The following is a 16,034-nucleotide window of genomic DNA, read 5'->3' as shown; positions in this document are numbered from 1 at the left end:
ATGAGCTTAGGAGAGTCATCTTGACCCAAGTGCTTGGATCTCCGCATCCCCGTGGGAGACCTGAATGAACTTGTTGACTCTGGACATGACCAGTTCCAACTACTGTGGCCATCTAAGTAACAGTGAACAGTGAACAGAAGATCTCTTTCTCACTTACCTCTGACCTTTAAGTAAATCTCTTTAAAAACAAACCAAAACAAAGAGATGAACTTTTATTGACTCTTATTCATCCCTGCCACTACCTTAACAGAGTCTACATATACCTGAATGTCAATTTAAGCAGCTTGAAATGAAGATGTTTTCAAGTGTACCTTACTATCTCCTTTCTCATACTCATTTGATTACTTTAGCATATCTCGTAATTGTCCTTCACAGTACTACTGACAGAACTTCCTAATCTGTCCTCCAATCTCCCAATTTAACTGTTTGCAATTTCAGATCTTTTCTCCAACCACCAGAGTAATTATCAAAAACAGTAAACCTGACCATATCATTTGCCAGCTCAAAGTGATCTTATATAGCATACAGTTTTCATTTCTTTAGTACATGAAAGTAGTTGTTGGGTAAAATTCACTGCTTGCATCAACTCAGAAGTTTGCTTTTCTGCATGGGAGGACTATCAACTTCTAAGACAAGGAAGCAACACCAGATGGAAATAGATATTCCAGACTTTGGTTTCTGAAATCTAATTCTTGTGGTAACACTCAGGAGAAAATAAGAAACATGGTTTCAGTGCAAAGGCAAGAGATCTAGGCTAGGGGTTGGCGGCGTGGCCTGGTAGCTAAGGTCCTCGCCTTGATCCCATACGGCCGCTGGTTCTAGTCCTGGCAGCTCCACTTCCTCTCTGTCTCTCCTCCTCTCAGTATATCTGACTTTGTAATTAAAAAAAAAAAAAAAAAAAAAAGAGATCTAGGCTAATACCTCCAGAGTTTCACATTACAGACACAGACTGACACATCTATACATAAAGCAATAAAACCAGGAAGTATAATTCCTAAGACATCTGTGTTTTATTTGGTACCCATGTTACCATATAGCTGCATCATGTAATTATACAATAGATTACACAATCAGCCAAGATCAAACTCAAGATTTAGGTATATCTAAAATCATTCCAATGTTTGAACAGAGGAAAATACAAATACATATCTTTTCTGGCTGCCTGTGGGCTTTTTTTTAAAACTGACAATTCAGCAACTTACTGCCTCATGTGTAAACAACCAATGGCTGTTTTCATTTCTATTTAAAGAAAAATATATACAGGGAACTTATACTTTTCTATATAAAAGTCTGAGAGACTGTCACACTCAGATCTTTAGCATCCCTATTTGTCAACTTTCAAAATAACTGGACAAACCAAGACGATAAAACTGCATGGGAAGAGGTCAGTGCAAAAACAGGACTCACCATACAGCCCATGCTAACTCAACATGGAGAGTTAACCTCCAGTGAGCAATATAAACCTCAAAACAGTTTAGAATAATTAAGATGAGGAAATGCTTATCTTGGAATATTTAAGATACTGGGGTGTCATTAGCTGTTTTACAGGGGATGAACTAAAATGCTCTATTAAAGTAATTAGCAAGATTATTCCATACAGCCATAAACATACCTGGTTTCTCAGACATACAGGACACACATTTATTGTCTTCTGCATTATTAGTAACACAGCATACTGGACACTCCCAAGACCCCACAGGCCTTTTGAATTTATCTCCAAATCCTAAGGAACCAGAGGTCACGGTGCAGCTGGCAGGCGAGGCAGTCCCAGTCACGGCACTCTCTGAGGCAGCTGTCAAAGTCAGGGCGCGCCTCACACCAGTCCCAGGTTTCGGCGTTTCACAGGCTACACATTTTATTGCTTCAGGTTTATTCTGCACTAAACATGTGTCACAATCCCAAGTTCCTACTGCTGGTTTAAATTTGTCTCCAAAGCCAGTTCCTGATGCAGGAAGAGTTGCTTTGTCGCTTTTGCTTGGTGTGCCAATTCCAGTCTGTTTGACACTATCTCTTGGTGGCGATTTTGCTGCTTGACAGGCTATGCACTTGTTATCTGTAGCTTTGTTTTGGAGCAGACATGTATCACACTGCCATGATGCTGCAACTTTGAAGCTTTCCCCAAATCCACTACCACTAGAAGAAAAGCTACTTATTGCTGGTCTTGTATAAACTATCGGGCTTGTGGTAGGCGGAGCAGCAAGACAATCTACCTTCGGTGATGCAAAATCTGCAATGGAGGAAGAAGATAACCACGAGTCAGAGAGAACTGCAATGTTTTTCACCCAGGCAATCGTATTTATCAATCACATAACTAGTGACACATAGACTTTGTAAAAAAATCCACAGATATCTTGTTTATAATATACTTTCCAAGAGTTTATACTTTATCAAAGTCTCCCTCCATCGTCCGTGTCTTCTCTCTGGTGTTTCTTGTCTGCAAAATGAATTCTGTGTCTATACACTCTGCGTTGTGTTCTCTCATAATACACGCTATGTTGTCTTCTATGTTAATACAAAAACTTGCACAGGTGAAGGTACTTTCAATTTATCATAAGATGGGAGGGCTTATTTTTAACTACACTAAACTTGTAAAATAGTGATGTTTCCATGACAAATGCAAATTCCAGAATGCCCAATTCTCTGGCCAAGATCTAGAAACAGAACAAGTTTTAAGTCTCATTCTAGGATGAGGCATCAGGCCTGCAGTCAAGATGTCAGCTGGGGGACAGGCATTGTGACACCAGCATCCCAAAAGCATTGGAGTCCCAGTTCCTCCATTTTCAATGCACTTCCTTGCTAATGCACCTGAGCCAGGGGAAGATGGCCCAAAGGAGACTTGACTTAGAGTGGTTTGAAGATCTATATCTCTTCGTCTCTATAACTAGCTATAAAATACATTTGAAAAAGAAGTCTGTTGGGACACTTGCACCCTCTATCAAAGAGCCTGAGTAGGTGTCCCAGAAATGTTTCCAACTTCCAACTTGCCTGTATGGGCATTTAGGGAGTAAATGAATGATGAAAGTTCTTTTTAAAAGACTGGTGGCAGACCCAGTGACTGTGAAATGTATTGGAAAGGGCATTTGGGGATGTGTGGGAGGGGGGACTGCTGAATGTAAGTACATTACAGGCAAAGGACTTCTGAGTAATGTCCACAGGCTGGGCCACTGCAACTGCAGTTAAGCAAGGGGGCTGAGACCTGGTGGTTTGGAAGGGAAAGGACATGTTTGAGTCATACCAGGACACCTGCCAACATGGAAGATGTGGGCTGGACTAGCTGGCATCCACCATGGACAACTGGCGAACATGAATGCAAGGGTTGGGAAGCCTGCCTAGCAGGACTAGGCCATGGTACCAGCTGTCAGGGAGTGTCGCAGCACTTTGTGGGTGATGTTAGGCTGGGACATGAGACTAAAACAGGCAAGTCTGTGGGCAGACTCTAAGGCACACTGAGCAAGGTATGTATATGTGCATGGAAGTCAAATGGGATGTGGGGCAGCCTGGACCAGTCTGCTGCACACACACCGCACATGCAGGAAATACGGATGGGGGCCGCCCTGGTGGGGGTTATTGGAAGTTGCTCCGACTAGGCTGCAGTTTCCACTACTGAGTTCCCAAAGGCCAAATGCATGGTGGGCAGGGTTAGGCTGGGCCGTGTCTTCTGTTGCTTTGTGTATGAGATGGGGCTGGGGACAGAACTTACCAGGTGACTGCAATCACCAATGTATCTACAGGCTGATGGGGACAGAGTAAACCAGACCCTGTGCAGGCTGGCATATACAGGAGTCAGCTCTGGGAACAGCCAATTGCACTACTGGAGACTCAAATTCAAACGACAAAAAAAATTACAGAATCTGTGGTCTGATCGTCGAATGTGCATGTGTCAGAACTTGGTCTCCTTGCTCCTGTGCAGCAGACAGCATTGCCCAGATGCACATGGGGGATATGGCAGCTTAGTGAGGCTGCAAAGGACGTCCAGTGCCATGGCAGAGGATGGAGGGCAGAACAAACTGATCAACTCTCCTGACTAAGCTCTGATAGCAAGTATCTGGGTGAACGGTGACTCTAAGGTGGACCATGTCAGCCAATGCCTTACTATGTCATACTGACCTATCTCTAATAACAGGAAATTCATTTTCTTACATTCACCTCCTGAGGATTAGAAGATTCGCCTCTAATTTTATTACATAGTCCTTGCACTGCAAAGTATATTTTCACAAGAGAAATTAACATCTAACTACTCTACTTTCAAACATACCTCTTATAAAATTAACCCATTAAAAAAAAAGCTTAAAGTATTACACAAGAGAGATCAAAATGAAATCATGAATTTATGTGATTTATTACTATCTCAAGGGCAGCCATTATCTTACCAGGGTTTTTCAGAAGATCAAGAACACTCCCTTCCTTCATAGTTTTTGCAGGTCTAAAAGGACCCTCATAATCTTCACCTTGCCTCTTGGTACAGCTTGTACTGTTGTTTGCTGCAGTGGTATCTTGAGCTGTAATTATTTTAATTATAAAAGGTATTATATATATGTATTTTTTTTTTAAGATTTTTTTTTTTATTATTATTGGAAAGCCGGATATACACAGAGGAGGAGAGACAGAGAGGAAGATCTTCCATCCGATGTTTCACTCCCCAAGTGAGCTGCAACGGGCTGGTACGCGCCAATCCGATGCCGGGACCAGGAACTTCTTCCGGGTCTCCCACGCGGGTGCAGGGTCCCAAAGCTTTGGGCCATCCTCAACTGCTTTCCCAGGCCACAAGCAGGGAGCTGGATGGGAAGTGGAGCTGCCGGGATTAGAACCAGCGCCCATATGGGATCCCGGGGCTTTCAAGGCGAGGACTTTAGCCGCTAGGCCACGCCGCCGGGCCCTATATATATATATTTTTAAAAGCACTGGAATTAAATGCACTAAAAGCAGCTTACAAATTCATTTCTCTCAGATCAGTTTCTAAAAATATATGGAAAAAAAAGCCACTGTTTTGAATATACAATGATATACTTCCAGCAATTAGGAACAATTCATATTTGAAGATTAATGGTGGCTACATTAAAAACGAATCTATGTTAGTATTTAAACCAAGCATTCTGGAGCTGTTGGAATGCCCACAACTCAGAGAACCTGGATGTGAAAGCCAGCTCTGGCTGTTGGTTTCAGCCTCTTACTAATGTAGATTCTCCAACAGCAGAGACAACGCACAACTAGGTGGGTTTCCTGCCTACTCCCACGAGATGTGGAATGAGTTCGTCTCCTGGCTTCTGGCCACACATGCTGTCACTCCATTTGGAGAGTCAATTGGTGAATGGGAGATTATTCAAAAAACTAATTTTAAACAACCTGTAATAGCAGCCCAGTATGATGTTCAACTGGTTAACCCTCTGCCTTCAAGCACCGGCATCCCACATAAGTACTGGTCATGAGTGGGCTCTGTTCCACTTTGAACTCTACTTTCTGCTTAAGGTTTGGAAAAGCAGCAGAGTCGGAGGATGGCCCAAAGACCTGGGAACCTTTAATGAATGGGAGACCCAGAGGAGGCTCCTGGCTTCAGATCAGTCCAGCATTGGCTGTTGCGGCCATTTGGGGAGTGAACCAGCAGGCGGAAGGCCTTTCTTTCTCTGTCTCCTCTCTGTAAACCTGCCTTTCCAATGAGAACAAATAAACCTACTCACACATTTTCAGCTTTTCCAAATGAGAGATATAGTGAGAACCACAAGCAACTGTGTCAAAATGAGAGCATTCAATTCCTCATAAGCCATTCAAAATCAACTCCTTAAAAATCCGAATAATCTCTCCAGATGTAATGAAACAGAAAGCTTTTCTAATACTTTTATACTCATTCAGGTACCATGAATAAACTATTAGTAAAAACGGAGAAACATTTAGGTGCTCTTCCTCATAACAAATCATAAAATTGGCACTAACTAGACAGGTTTTTCATGAATATAAGTACCATTTAAGGAAATAAACTTGTCATAAGATGTACGTGTAGAACTGAAATTATAAGGCCAGTGCTGTGGTATAACAAATAAAGCTGCTACCTGTGACGCCTGTACGCCAAATGGGCTCCAGTTTGAGTTCTGATCCAGCTCCCTTCTAATGTGCCTGGAAAACAGTGATGGACGGTCCAGGTGCCTGGGCCCCTGTTATCTTTATGGTACGCTCAGAAGAAGCTTCTGGTTCCTGGCTATAGTCTAGCTTATCAGCTCTGGCTGATGCAACCAGTTGGAGAATGAACCAGCAGACAGAAGTTTTTCTCTGTCTGTCTCTCATTCTCTGTAACTCTGCCTTTCAAGTAAGTCAGTCTAAAAAAACCTGCTTGTTACTTTAATAGAAAGGGCTATGCTATTTCATCCAATAAAAATAGGATTTCACATAGGCCATTCAAATCTATGTTTATGCTCTCATCATTTACACCATGCTAGGCTGAGAAGGCCTTCTTTGCTTGGACACCCAGCTCTTTTATTCTCTTTTGAAGGATCCTGTTTTAGAAAATTCACTCACAGCCGAGAACAGCAACCCTCAACTGATGTTTTTACCTATACCACTCCACATTCCTATCCACACCCCTATGCCACATACACATCACTGCCAATGCACTCCACGATTACTCTCATACTAAAATTCCTCAATATCACTCCCTATTTTTACAATAAAATCCAATGCTTAGCATGACACAGAAGAGTTCTTTATATTTAAAACTACCACTACAACCTATTGATATAACCCAACATTATCTAAAAAAGCCATGCTTTTCTCTCGTTTTGGATCATCACAGTTGGGTATTTATTTCCTGGATGAAATACTACACCACAAAAATCCCATATTTTATTATCTCATTACTCATCTCTTTTAATGCTGATTTTTTAGTAATAAAATTTTGAACCACTACCCAACACAGAAACACACAAGCATAAACACTGCAAATAAAATACCTGTGAAACCTAGAGATGGCATCACTACAATTAAACAGACAACTTAAAAAAAAAAAACAACGAATTATTTGCAGCTGGAAATAATCCCTATACTAACAAAACTGCAAAATTTACCTCTAGAGCTACTTTTTCCTAAATGAAAGCATTTAGAAGAATTAAGACATGAGAAATACTTGAAAATACTAATCTAATACATGCAACTGCCTTTATGTTAAAAACTGAGAAATTTTTACTTACCAGAACTACTTATAATTGATTCTGAAGCTTTACTAGAACCAGACAGTTCTGTTTTTGCAATAGGCACACTAAATGTAAATCCAATCTGCAAAGAGAAAAGGTATCCTTTAAATGTTAATTCAGTGTTAAGCAAATATCAAACGTGAACTTCACCCTCTGTCATTCTCCCAGGCCATCTGCAGCATGAATCAGTGCCCACAGGTGATGCCCGCACTGTAGGGAGGATGAGCCTGCTACGTAACTACACCAGCTCCCAAATGTGAACGTGAAAAGGTTGGAGCACTCTCCTGGTCAAGCTTTGCAATATGTTTATAGACCTGTGGATGCACTAAGTCAAGAGGCCTTGGAAAGGTCTTGGTGAGCCAAGAGACCTTGGAAAGATGTGGTTAGTCGTGGTGTAACAAAGCCGACAACAACTCAGAACTGTCAAAAGTACTCAAGTAACACCCCTGGAAACTTCACCACATCGGGGACTCTAGGACGTCATTACAAGACTGTCATCCATCCCTGGAGTGCTACCATACTTTGACAGCAAGGAGTGGTCCCCTCCTTTTCCCTACCTGTGGACACACAGGAAAAAAAGCTGGAAAACTGTCCCACACACCCTCCTCTATGCCTCAACCCACACCATTCTAACAAGAGAACTTTAACATTAAGCTTCCTTCTCTAGACTAAATGTTCACCCTGCAATACAGCAATGGCTCTTACTTGTGTCCCTGCCAGCCATATGGGAAAACTGGATGGAATTCCAGGTTCCAAGCTTTAGCATGGCCCAGCTCCAGATGCTGCAAGCATTTTTTGGTGGTAAACCAGCAAATGAAAAACATCTTGCTTAGCCTGTCTACATATCCTTTCAAATACATGGAATCCCAAGGACTTGCTAAATGTAGTATGCTTTAGTTGACTAGGACCCCGAATTTAGTGAGATCTGAGACTAACAGAAATAAATCAGAAATTAAAGAATAGTCTGGAAGTGCTAATAAAATCTGCACATGGATTATATAATTATATATTAAGTTTCAGGGGTATAACAACATATTATGGGGATGCATAGAAATATGCTTCTTAGCGAGCACTGCAGAAAATATTAAGGCAATCAAAATGCCTATATTCTAAACATCAAACAGCATTAGAGAAAAATCAAAGACATATACAACACATTGTTTTATACAATCAATATGATTTTAAGTTAGAAGAAAAGTCAATAGTGTTTCTTACTAAAAAAAGGCAAGTCAGTTCATAAAAATACAGTATGAACTTTAAATCAATAAACAATGAAACATTCCTTTCTTTGCTACTTACAGATGATGGAGGTAGTATATCTGCCTCAGTAGATTTTATGATTGGAGATGAAAATCTAAATATGGGACTGCCAGTGTTGCTGGAAGAGGTCATTTGTACCTAGTTTTCCAAATAATTAAGAAATGATACAAAAGGAATTATCCAAAGAAACTGACAATATAATACATCTAAAGCAAATAAAAGTAATTTATTTTAAAAATCAATTTAATTTCTAAAAAAGCAATTAAGAGCAAGTGCTTTAAAATTTGGCTTCCTAGGAGTATACACCACCATAGACATAAATGCTTGTCTAAAGGAGAAAAGCAACATCAATGAAATACGTTCAGAGATGGAAGGAAAAATTTCAGTTCACGAAAAACATACAAATTCATCCCTCCTCATCTCTGTCATGGTTTTGTACCTTGTTTGTCAGTGTCTGAGAACTGATGGGTGACAGAGAGGATGCTGTGCTCACAGGGGAACTGAAATTGAAGACAGGTAGTGACGAACTGGTGATAGGTAGAGAAATTTTCGGTAATACTGGTAATTCCATCTCCTAAAACAAAACATGTTTCATTGAAACATACTTCATCTACATGACACTCCTATATCTACTTATTTTCAGGTAGAATCTATTCCAAGTCCTACACACTTACACCAACCCAATCTCTGGTGAACTACAATCGAGGAGCAGCAGCATCCCACTATAGAGAAGATAGCCGGAATTCACACAAGTTTTCTGAACACTTCAAATGGACGTATTTGACTTTATATATAATTCACACCTCAAAAAGCCTGACCAAAAATGAACAACTCTATTCCTATGCAAATATCCTAAAGACTGCATGTATCCAGAGCAAAGTGCCTAAATAATCATCTTAACAGGTACTGAGGATCAACTCCAGTGAACTGTGACGACAGAATGGATTAACTGTGGTAACCCTCCACACTGGATAAACACACAGCAGTTGAAGAAAGTGACCTACAATTACGTATCATAAAACACACACAAGGAGAAAGCACATGCAAAGAAAACATATAGGATTCATTCATTTTTTTTGCACGTGCGCACACACTGGAATACTCTAAGGGTCAAAGATTTCAATTGCAATTCAACTTATTTTAATTTAATTGAAGTGTTCATTCTTTAAAAAATGATATTCAGGAAACAAGAGTTAGATGAGGCTTTTGGCACCTACCCTTGGGGAACTGCTTTAACTGCCTTACTCTGGGCCACCCCAAAATCCACAACTCCAAGTTTCCCTACCACCATCACCTCAAAACTTAAGAAACTCCAAAGCTTTAAGTATACAAGCCTACCTCCTCCTCTTCTGGAGGTTTAGAAGCAGCAAAACGTGTCCTCTCTCGCCGCATTTTGCCACCTCCACCACGTACTGCAGAAGATAAGCCATTGGCTGCTGGCACACCAAAATTTGGGTATGAAAAGCCACTAGCAAAAACAAAGAAAATCAATATTCACATTAATATTCTGGCATAAAATTTGTTAAAGTAATAAACTGCTGTCAAAGAAAATATTCCCCTAAATGTAATTCAAAAACTGAATCTGAATAAAATTTCTGCTTTAGTCATCATAAATCCCTTAAAAATCTTTAAAAAGCTATCTGTAAAGCAAATACGAACAAAAAATTTAAATGTACAGAATTGTAGTGAGAAATACCATTACCTTTCCCGTTCTTCATTTTGTCCTGATGTCATGTTGTTTTCACATCCAGTCTAGGGGAAAAAAAATTTTACATGCTTATTTGAATTTTCTTGAAACTATCTTTCTTTATATGAATGTATATGGAATCAGAAATTCTTTCAAGTTAATGAAACCTAAAGACAATATTCTTACTGACAATAAGAATATAGTATTAATTCAGTACTAAGAATACTAACTTACAAAAAATAAATCAGTACAAGTATGTCATTAAGCACATCTGAACTTAACAACAAAACGGCAGCATACAAAATTAACCCAGTTATCACAGAAAAAATTTTATGTATCTCTCTTTCTGGTTTATTAAATATGCAAGCAGCAGGCTGGTACAGTAGCATGGTGAGCTAAGTCAGCCTCTGCTTGTGGCACCAACACTCCACGTGGGTGCTGGTTCAAATCCTGGCAGTTCCACTTCGAATCCAGCTCCTAATGGCCTGGGAAAGCAATGGGGGAATGCCCAACTGCTTGGGTCCCTGCTCCCCCAAGGGAGATCAGGGAAAAACCCTGGCTCCACACCAGCCCAATTCCAACAATCTACATAGAGGAAGCACACCAGCAATGGAGGCTTTCTTTCTTAGTCCTTCTCTCTAACACTGCCTTTCAAATAACTGAATATCAAAAAAAAAAAAAAAAAAAAAAAAAACACCACAAGAAAAAAAAGCTGCAAAGCTACAATGGCATCCTTTTGAAATGATCTTTCACAACTTAAAAAAGTTCCTCCATGAAAACAAACAAGCTACAAGGTTTCTTGGAGAAGTAGTTGATTTTAGAGTTTAGGCAGAAAATCTACAATATGAGCTGGAATTATCTTGCAACTGAACCCATGCTGAAGACCCAGGAAAAGTTCTTAGCTTTGGATTCAGACTGGCCCACCTCTGGAAGTTCCAGCCATATGGACAATGAACCAGCGGACGGAAGAGTGTCTCCCTCTCTCTGTAGTTCTTTCAAGTAATGTAAATACTTTTGGGAAAAAAAGCAACCATAAAATAAAAATTCTAATATGGACCAAAATTACCAAATTAAAATCTGGCCGAGGGAGACAGCATGGTGTCTTAACAAACTAATCCTCAACCTATAAGCCCCAGTACCCTGTAGGCACCGGCTTGTGTCCCAGCAGCTCCAATTCTGATGCAGCTCCCTGCTAATGGCCTGGAAAGCAGTAGAGAATGGCTCAAGTAAATAGGTCCCCACTTGTATGTGTGAGGCCTGGAAGAAGCTCCTGGCTTCAGATCAGTTCAGCTCTGGCCACTGCAGCCATTTGGGGAGTGAAACAGCTCTCCGTCTCTGTAATTTGTGTTCCCAATAACAGTAAGTTTTAAAAAATTTTTGAAAAAGGAAATTAAGACTTGGGACCAGCACTGTGGCACAACGCCTGGGATCCTAGCATCCCAAATGAACATAGGCTCTACTCTTTATCCAGCTCACTGTTAACATGCCAGGAAAGGTAGCCCAAGTGCTTCCTGCCATCCATTCAACGCGATCCCTGGATGGAGTTCTAGGTTCCTGCCTTTGGTTGCTCCAGCCCCAGCTGTTAATGCCATTTGGACAGTGAATCAGCAGAGAGAAGAACTTTCTTTTCGTCTCCCCTACTCTGTTAACTCTGCCTTTCAAATAAATAAGTAGGGCCTGGAGCGGTGGCCTAGTGGCTAAAGACCTTGCCTTGAACGCCGCGGGATCCCATATGGGCGCCGGTTCTAATCCCGGAAGCTCTGCTTCCCATCCAGCTCCCTGCTTGTGGCCTGGGAAAGCAGTCAAGGACGACCCAAAGTCTTGGAAACCTGCACCCATGTGGGAGACCGGGAAAGAAGTTCCTGGCTCCTGGCTTTGGATCAGCGCAGCACTGGTCGTTGCGGCCGCTTGGGGAGTGAAACATCGGACTGAAGATCTTCCTCTCTATCTCTCCTCCTCCTCTCTGTATATCTGCCTTTCCAATAAAAATAAATAAATCTTAAAAAAAAAGTAAGTAAATCCACGGGAAAAAATTAAAAAGCAATCACATGCAAAACACAGCAGATAAAGAAAATCTGGCAGAATTACTTAATACACATAGTAAGTATATACCAGTGCTTACTTAAAGTGTGACTGGGCAACAGTTGTTTTAAAGGTACATCAATTCGCAATCACCAATAATTCTCAAGCAGTATGTTACAGAACTGCCAGATCACAATGGTAAAGCACTTATATTTACATTACTTATTACAACCAAAACTCAAAGACTGGTGAAAATAAACACATACTCACACTGTGTCTTTTATCTATTCTTTGATTAGTCTTCCTCAGTTCACCAGACATGGTCAGAGATGGTTTAAAATAAATGTTTCGATTTGTTGCTATAGAAATGGGCTTTGGGGTCATAAGTCTCTGCACAGGGGGATACTGAGAGTCCACCTTATATAATAAATAAAAATCAAAGACAAACATTTATTTTCATATGTATCATAATTCATACTGTAAATACTGTTTGGCAACATTTAATGACCTAGAAGAATGCCAAAAGGACATAGCCTTATAAATACATAGGATTGTAGCATGGCCATTGTAGACACAATTTATTTCAGATTTAATATTTTTTTCACACATATGTGGACACACACAAAATAGAATGACATTCAAAACAGCTCCACAAATCAAAGCTTCTACAGAATGGATTGTAAATATGTGAACCAAAATTGATTTCTGTCATTGTGTCCCAAAAACTACTAAACATTTTCTTTAGCTGCAAAAGATACTTCTAAACTAGTTATGAAAATATCTTATCTCTCAAATGTAAGCAAATTTTCTCCAAGTTGATTTCCTTCCTTTTGTTAGTTAAAAACAAAAAGGGTTGGGCCTGGCGACATGGCCTAGCAGCTAAAGTCCTCGCCTTGAACGCACCGGGATCCCATATGGGCACTGGTTCTAATCCCGGCAGCTCCACTTCCCATCCAGCTCCCTGCTTGTGGCCTGGGAAAAGCAGTCGAGGACGGCCCAAAGCCTTGGGACCCTGCACCGGAAGAAGTTCCTGGTTCCCGGCTTCGGATTGGCGCAGCACCGGCCATTGAGCTCACTTGGGGGGTGAAACATCGGATGGAAGATCTTCCTCTCTGTCTCTCCTCCTCTGTATATGACTTTGTAATAAAATAAATAAATCTTTAAAAAAAAAACGGTTTATTACAAAACAGGTCTGACTAATACTGCTAACACATCCAGATTTGGAAATTAACTGGTTTCACTGTCTGGTTTGTTAATGGTCCTTCCTCCCCCCAAACACCGTGAAACTCCTCAAAGTGTTAAGATCACTAAAGCCAAACGCTAACCTGGTCCAAGACTTAATGCTATGAATAGAGCTTCTCACCCCACAGCAGCTGTTCTAACACTGGTTTCCAGGGCAAAGGTTCTATGCAGTTAGCAGAAGCTCTTCCCTAAATCCTCATCACAAGTGGAACCCAACCACACAAGAAGAGTCTGTTTTTGCAGACTGTTAGGATTATAGTCATGAAATAACTAATTATATCCTGCTTTTCAATTTCCTGTCCATCAATAAGAATAATTAATACACACAGTTCCCGATTATAACCAATGCTCTCACAGTAAGAACCCAGGACGCACAGAGGGTTAAACTGTGATACTGCCATTCCACAAGCACTGCTTTAAGCCCTGGCTGCTCTACCTCTAATTCCAACCCAGCTCTCCAATCAAGAGCCTGGGAAGGCGGCAAAAAGACGGTCCAAGTGTACAGGCTACTGCTAACCAGGTAAAGATCAGGATGGATTTCCAGGCTCCAGGTTCCTAACCCAACCCTTGCTGTTGCAGTTATCTGGGCAGATAGAGTATCTCTGACTCCCTTCTCCTTCTACTCTGTCTTTTAAATAAACAAACCTTTATCCAAAACTAATCAAAAAGTATCTTTTGATCTCAGACTACCAGTATTTTCCCCACAGTAACATCCATAGCTAAAATGAACCAAGCAGAATGTATTAAAAGGTCTTTAAGATAAAAATTTATATAAGTTTCATGTATTATGTAGAATATTTATTACACATAACACATAATATAGTACGTAAAATATACAATTATATATAAACTATATTTTTTATTAACCACAGTATCTTACAAAAGCATTCTGGTTGGCTGCTCAAATACGTCATATAACGTTAAGTGCTGGCACTGTAAATAACTTATACTGAAGAAATCTTACCTTTTGGCTTTTAGCCTGATGATCTGAGATAATTAGCCCACTCCTATCAAGAGGCTAAAACAAAAAAATATTATTAGAAAAATAGATGGAAACTAAAAAACAATAACAGTCATACATAAAAAGGTTCAAACGTCAACTTACAGAATTGAATGAAGAAACAGATGGAATTCTTTTTGCATCCTGTTAATGTTACAACAGAATTTATTACTTGTGATATAATAACAAAATTATGCTATTTCCACTTAACTCATATTTTGCTACACTTCCATATTCAGTTTTGACTTTAAACACTTACAGCAAGTGGGCTTGACATCTTCTCTAGAGACTGCAATATGCGCCGAGCTGTTGAACTGGTCACACCGTAAGACTGCGCATTCAGCTGTTTGGCTTTCATCTGTCTTCTGACTGGAGCCTACAAAGTAAACCTTGGGTTACCTGGTGCAGCTTAAATATTCATTAACTATATATACTTATCAAAGCAGAATATATCCTTACAAAATAGAATCCATGTCCAAAGTGAAAATTATCAGTAACTCAGACAGGTGTCATTAAACTCCCAATTTTTCTTTATGCCTTCACTGAAAATCAGATTCTCTGCCTGAGATTACTTTACAGAGTAACTATGTCACATACCACCCAGAAAGGAACCTAATGAGTCTATTTTAAGATTGGTGTTAGCTCATCCACGTATCTGTTAAAGAAACTTTAAATTCATGACAATTGAGTCATCAGTTATCCTCAATGATGTAAAACATTCAGAGTTTTATAGCCAAGATAGCAAAACAAAGAGACTGTAACCTATAAATCTGAATACTAATGACTAATACCAAAAAAGAACATATGAAAATATATGGGTTGGGCCTGGCGGCATGGCCTAGCAGCTAAAGTCCTCGCCTTGAACGCACCGGGATCCCATATGGGCACCAGTTCTAATCCCGGCCGCTCCACTTCCCATCCAGCTCCCTGCTTGTGGCCTGGGAAAGCAGTCGAGGACGGCCCAAAGCCTTGGGACCCTGCACCTGCGTGGGAGACCCGGAAGAAGTTTCTGGTTCCTGGCTTCGGATTGGCGCAGCACCGGCTGTTGCGCTCACTTGGGGGGTGAATCATCGGAAGGAAGATCTTCTCTGTCTCTCCTTCTCTCTGTATATCTGACTTTGTAATAAAATTAATAAATCTTTAAAAAAAAAAAGAAAATATCTGAGCTATTTCTCAACAACTTACTTTAAGTTAGTATTAAGAAAAAATAATTACAAGCACAAAATCCAATGAAAACATTTCATTTTTTTGTTTCTTCTGTTTACAAAATCCAATGAAAACATTTCATTTTTTTCAACTCAGAAGACATCTCGTAAAAGACTGGAGAGGAGAACAAAGGTGAGGGGGAACCCCAAAGCCTATTAAACTGTGCCATAAAAAAGCATATCCTAACATTCTAATTATGTGGTTACCACAAAACCAAGTAATCCAGCACTGATTAATGTGGAAACATATTTTTGTAACTAAAACCTATCTAGGCTTTATAAACATCATGTCTGAAAAACTGAACCATAGAATTACTACATGTTCCAATATCAGTAATCAAACTCTCACTGTAGGTGTAGCACTTCACATTAGCTTTACTAAGAACTTTCATCCGTGCTGTCAGGCTAGGTTTTTGATGCTATTTCTAAAATTTATTTAT

The 16,034-nt window shown here is 40.1% G+C and overlaps 1 protein-coding gene across 3 annotated transcripts in view; it reads right to left on the bottom strand.

Annotated features, from left to right (window-relative positions):
* NUP153 (nucleoporin 153) overlaps window positions 1–16,034 on the bottom strand; it is a 75,579-nt gene that overhangs the window by 12,732 nt on the left and 46,813 nt on the right. For all 3 annotated transcript variants that reach the window (XM_058667720.1, XM_058667722.1, XM_058667712.1), the window contains 11 exons: window positions 14,649–14,765; window positions 14,495–14,533; window positions 14,354–14,407; window positions 12,418–12,564; window positions 10,141–10,190; window positions 9,777–9,906; window positions 8,878–9,012; window positions 8,478–8,576; window positions 7,176–7,260; window positions 4,371–4,499; window positions 1,613–2,227 (listed from right to left, as the gene is read on the bottom strand). In XM_058667720.1, the coding sequence (XP_058523703.1) occupies window positions 1,613–2,227; window positions 4,371–4,499; window positions 7,176–7,260; window positions 8,478–8,576; window positions 8,878–9,012; window positions 9,777–9,906; window positions 10,141–10,190; window positions 12,418–12,564; window positions 14,354–14,407; window positions 14,495–14,533; window positions 14,649–14,765 (1,600 nt within the window). The remainder of the gene's footprint in view (window positions 1–1,612; window positions 2,228–4,370; window positions 4,500–7,175; window positions 7,261–8,477; window positions 8,577–8,877; window positions 9,013–9,776; window positions 9,907–10,140; window positions 10,191–12,417; window positions 12,565–14,353; window positions 14,408–14,494; window positions 14,534–14,648; window positions 14,766–16,034) is intronic.

This window comes from Ochotona princeps, chromosome 1, assembly GCF_030435755.1.
Source record: "Ochotona princeps isolate mOchPri1 chromosome 1, mOchPri1.hap1, whole genome shotgun sequence".
NCBI lineage: Eukaryota > Metazoa > Chordata > Mammalia > Lagomorpha > Ochotonidae > Ochotona > Ochotona princeps.
This window is presented reverse-complemented; position numbering and strand designations above follow the sequence as displayed.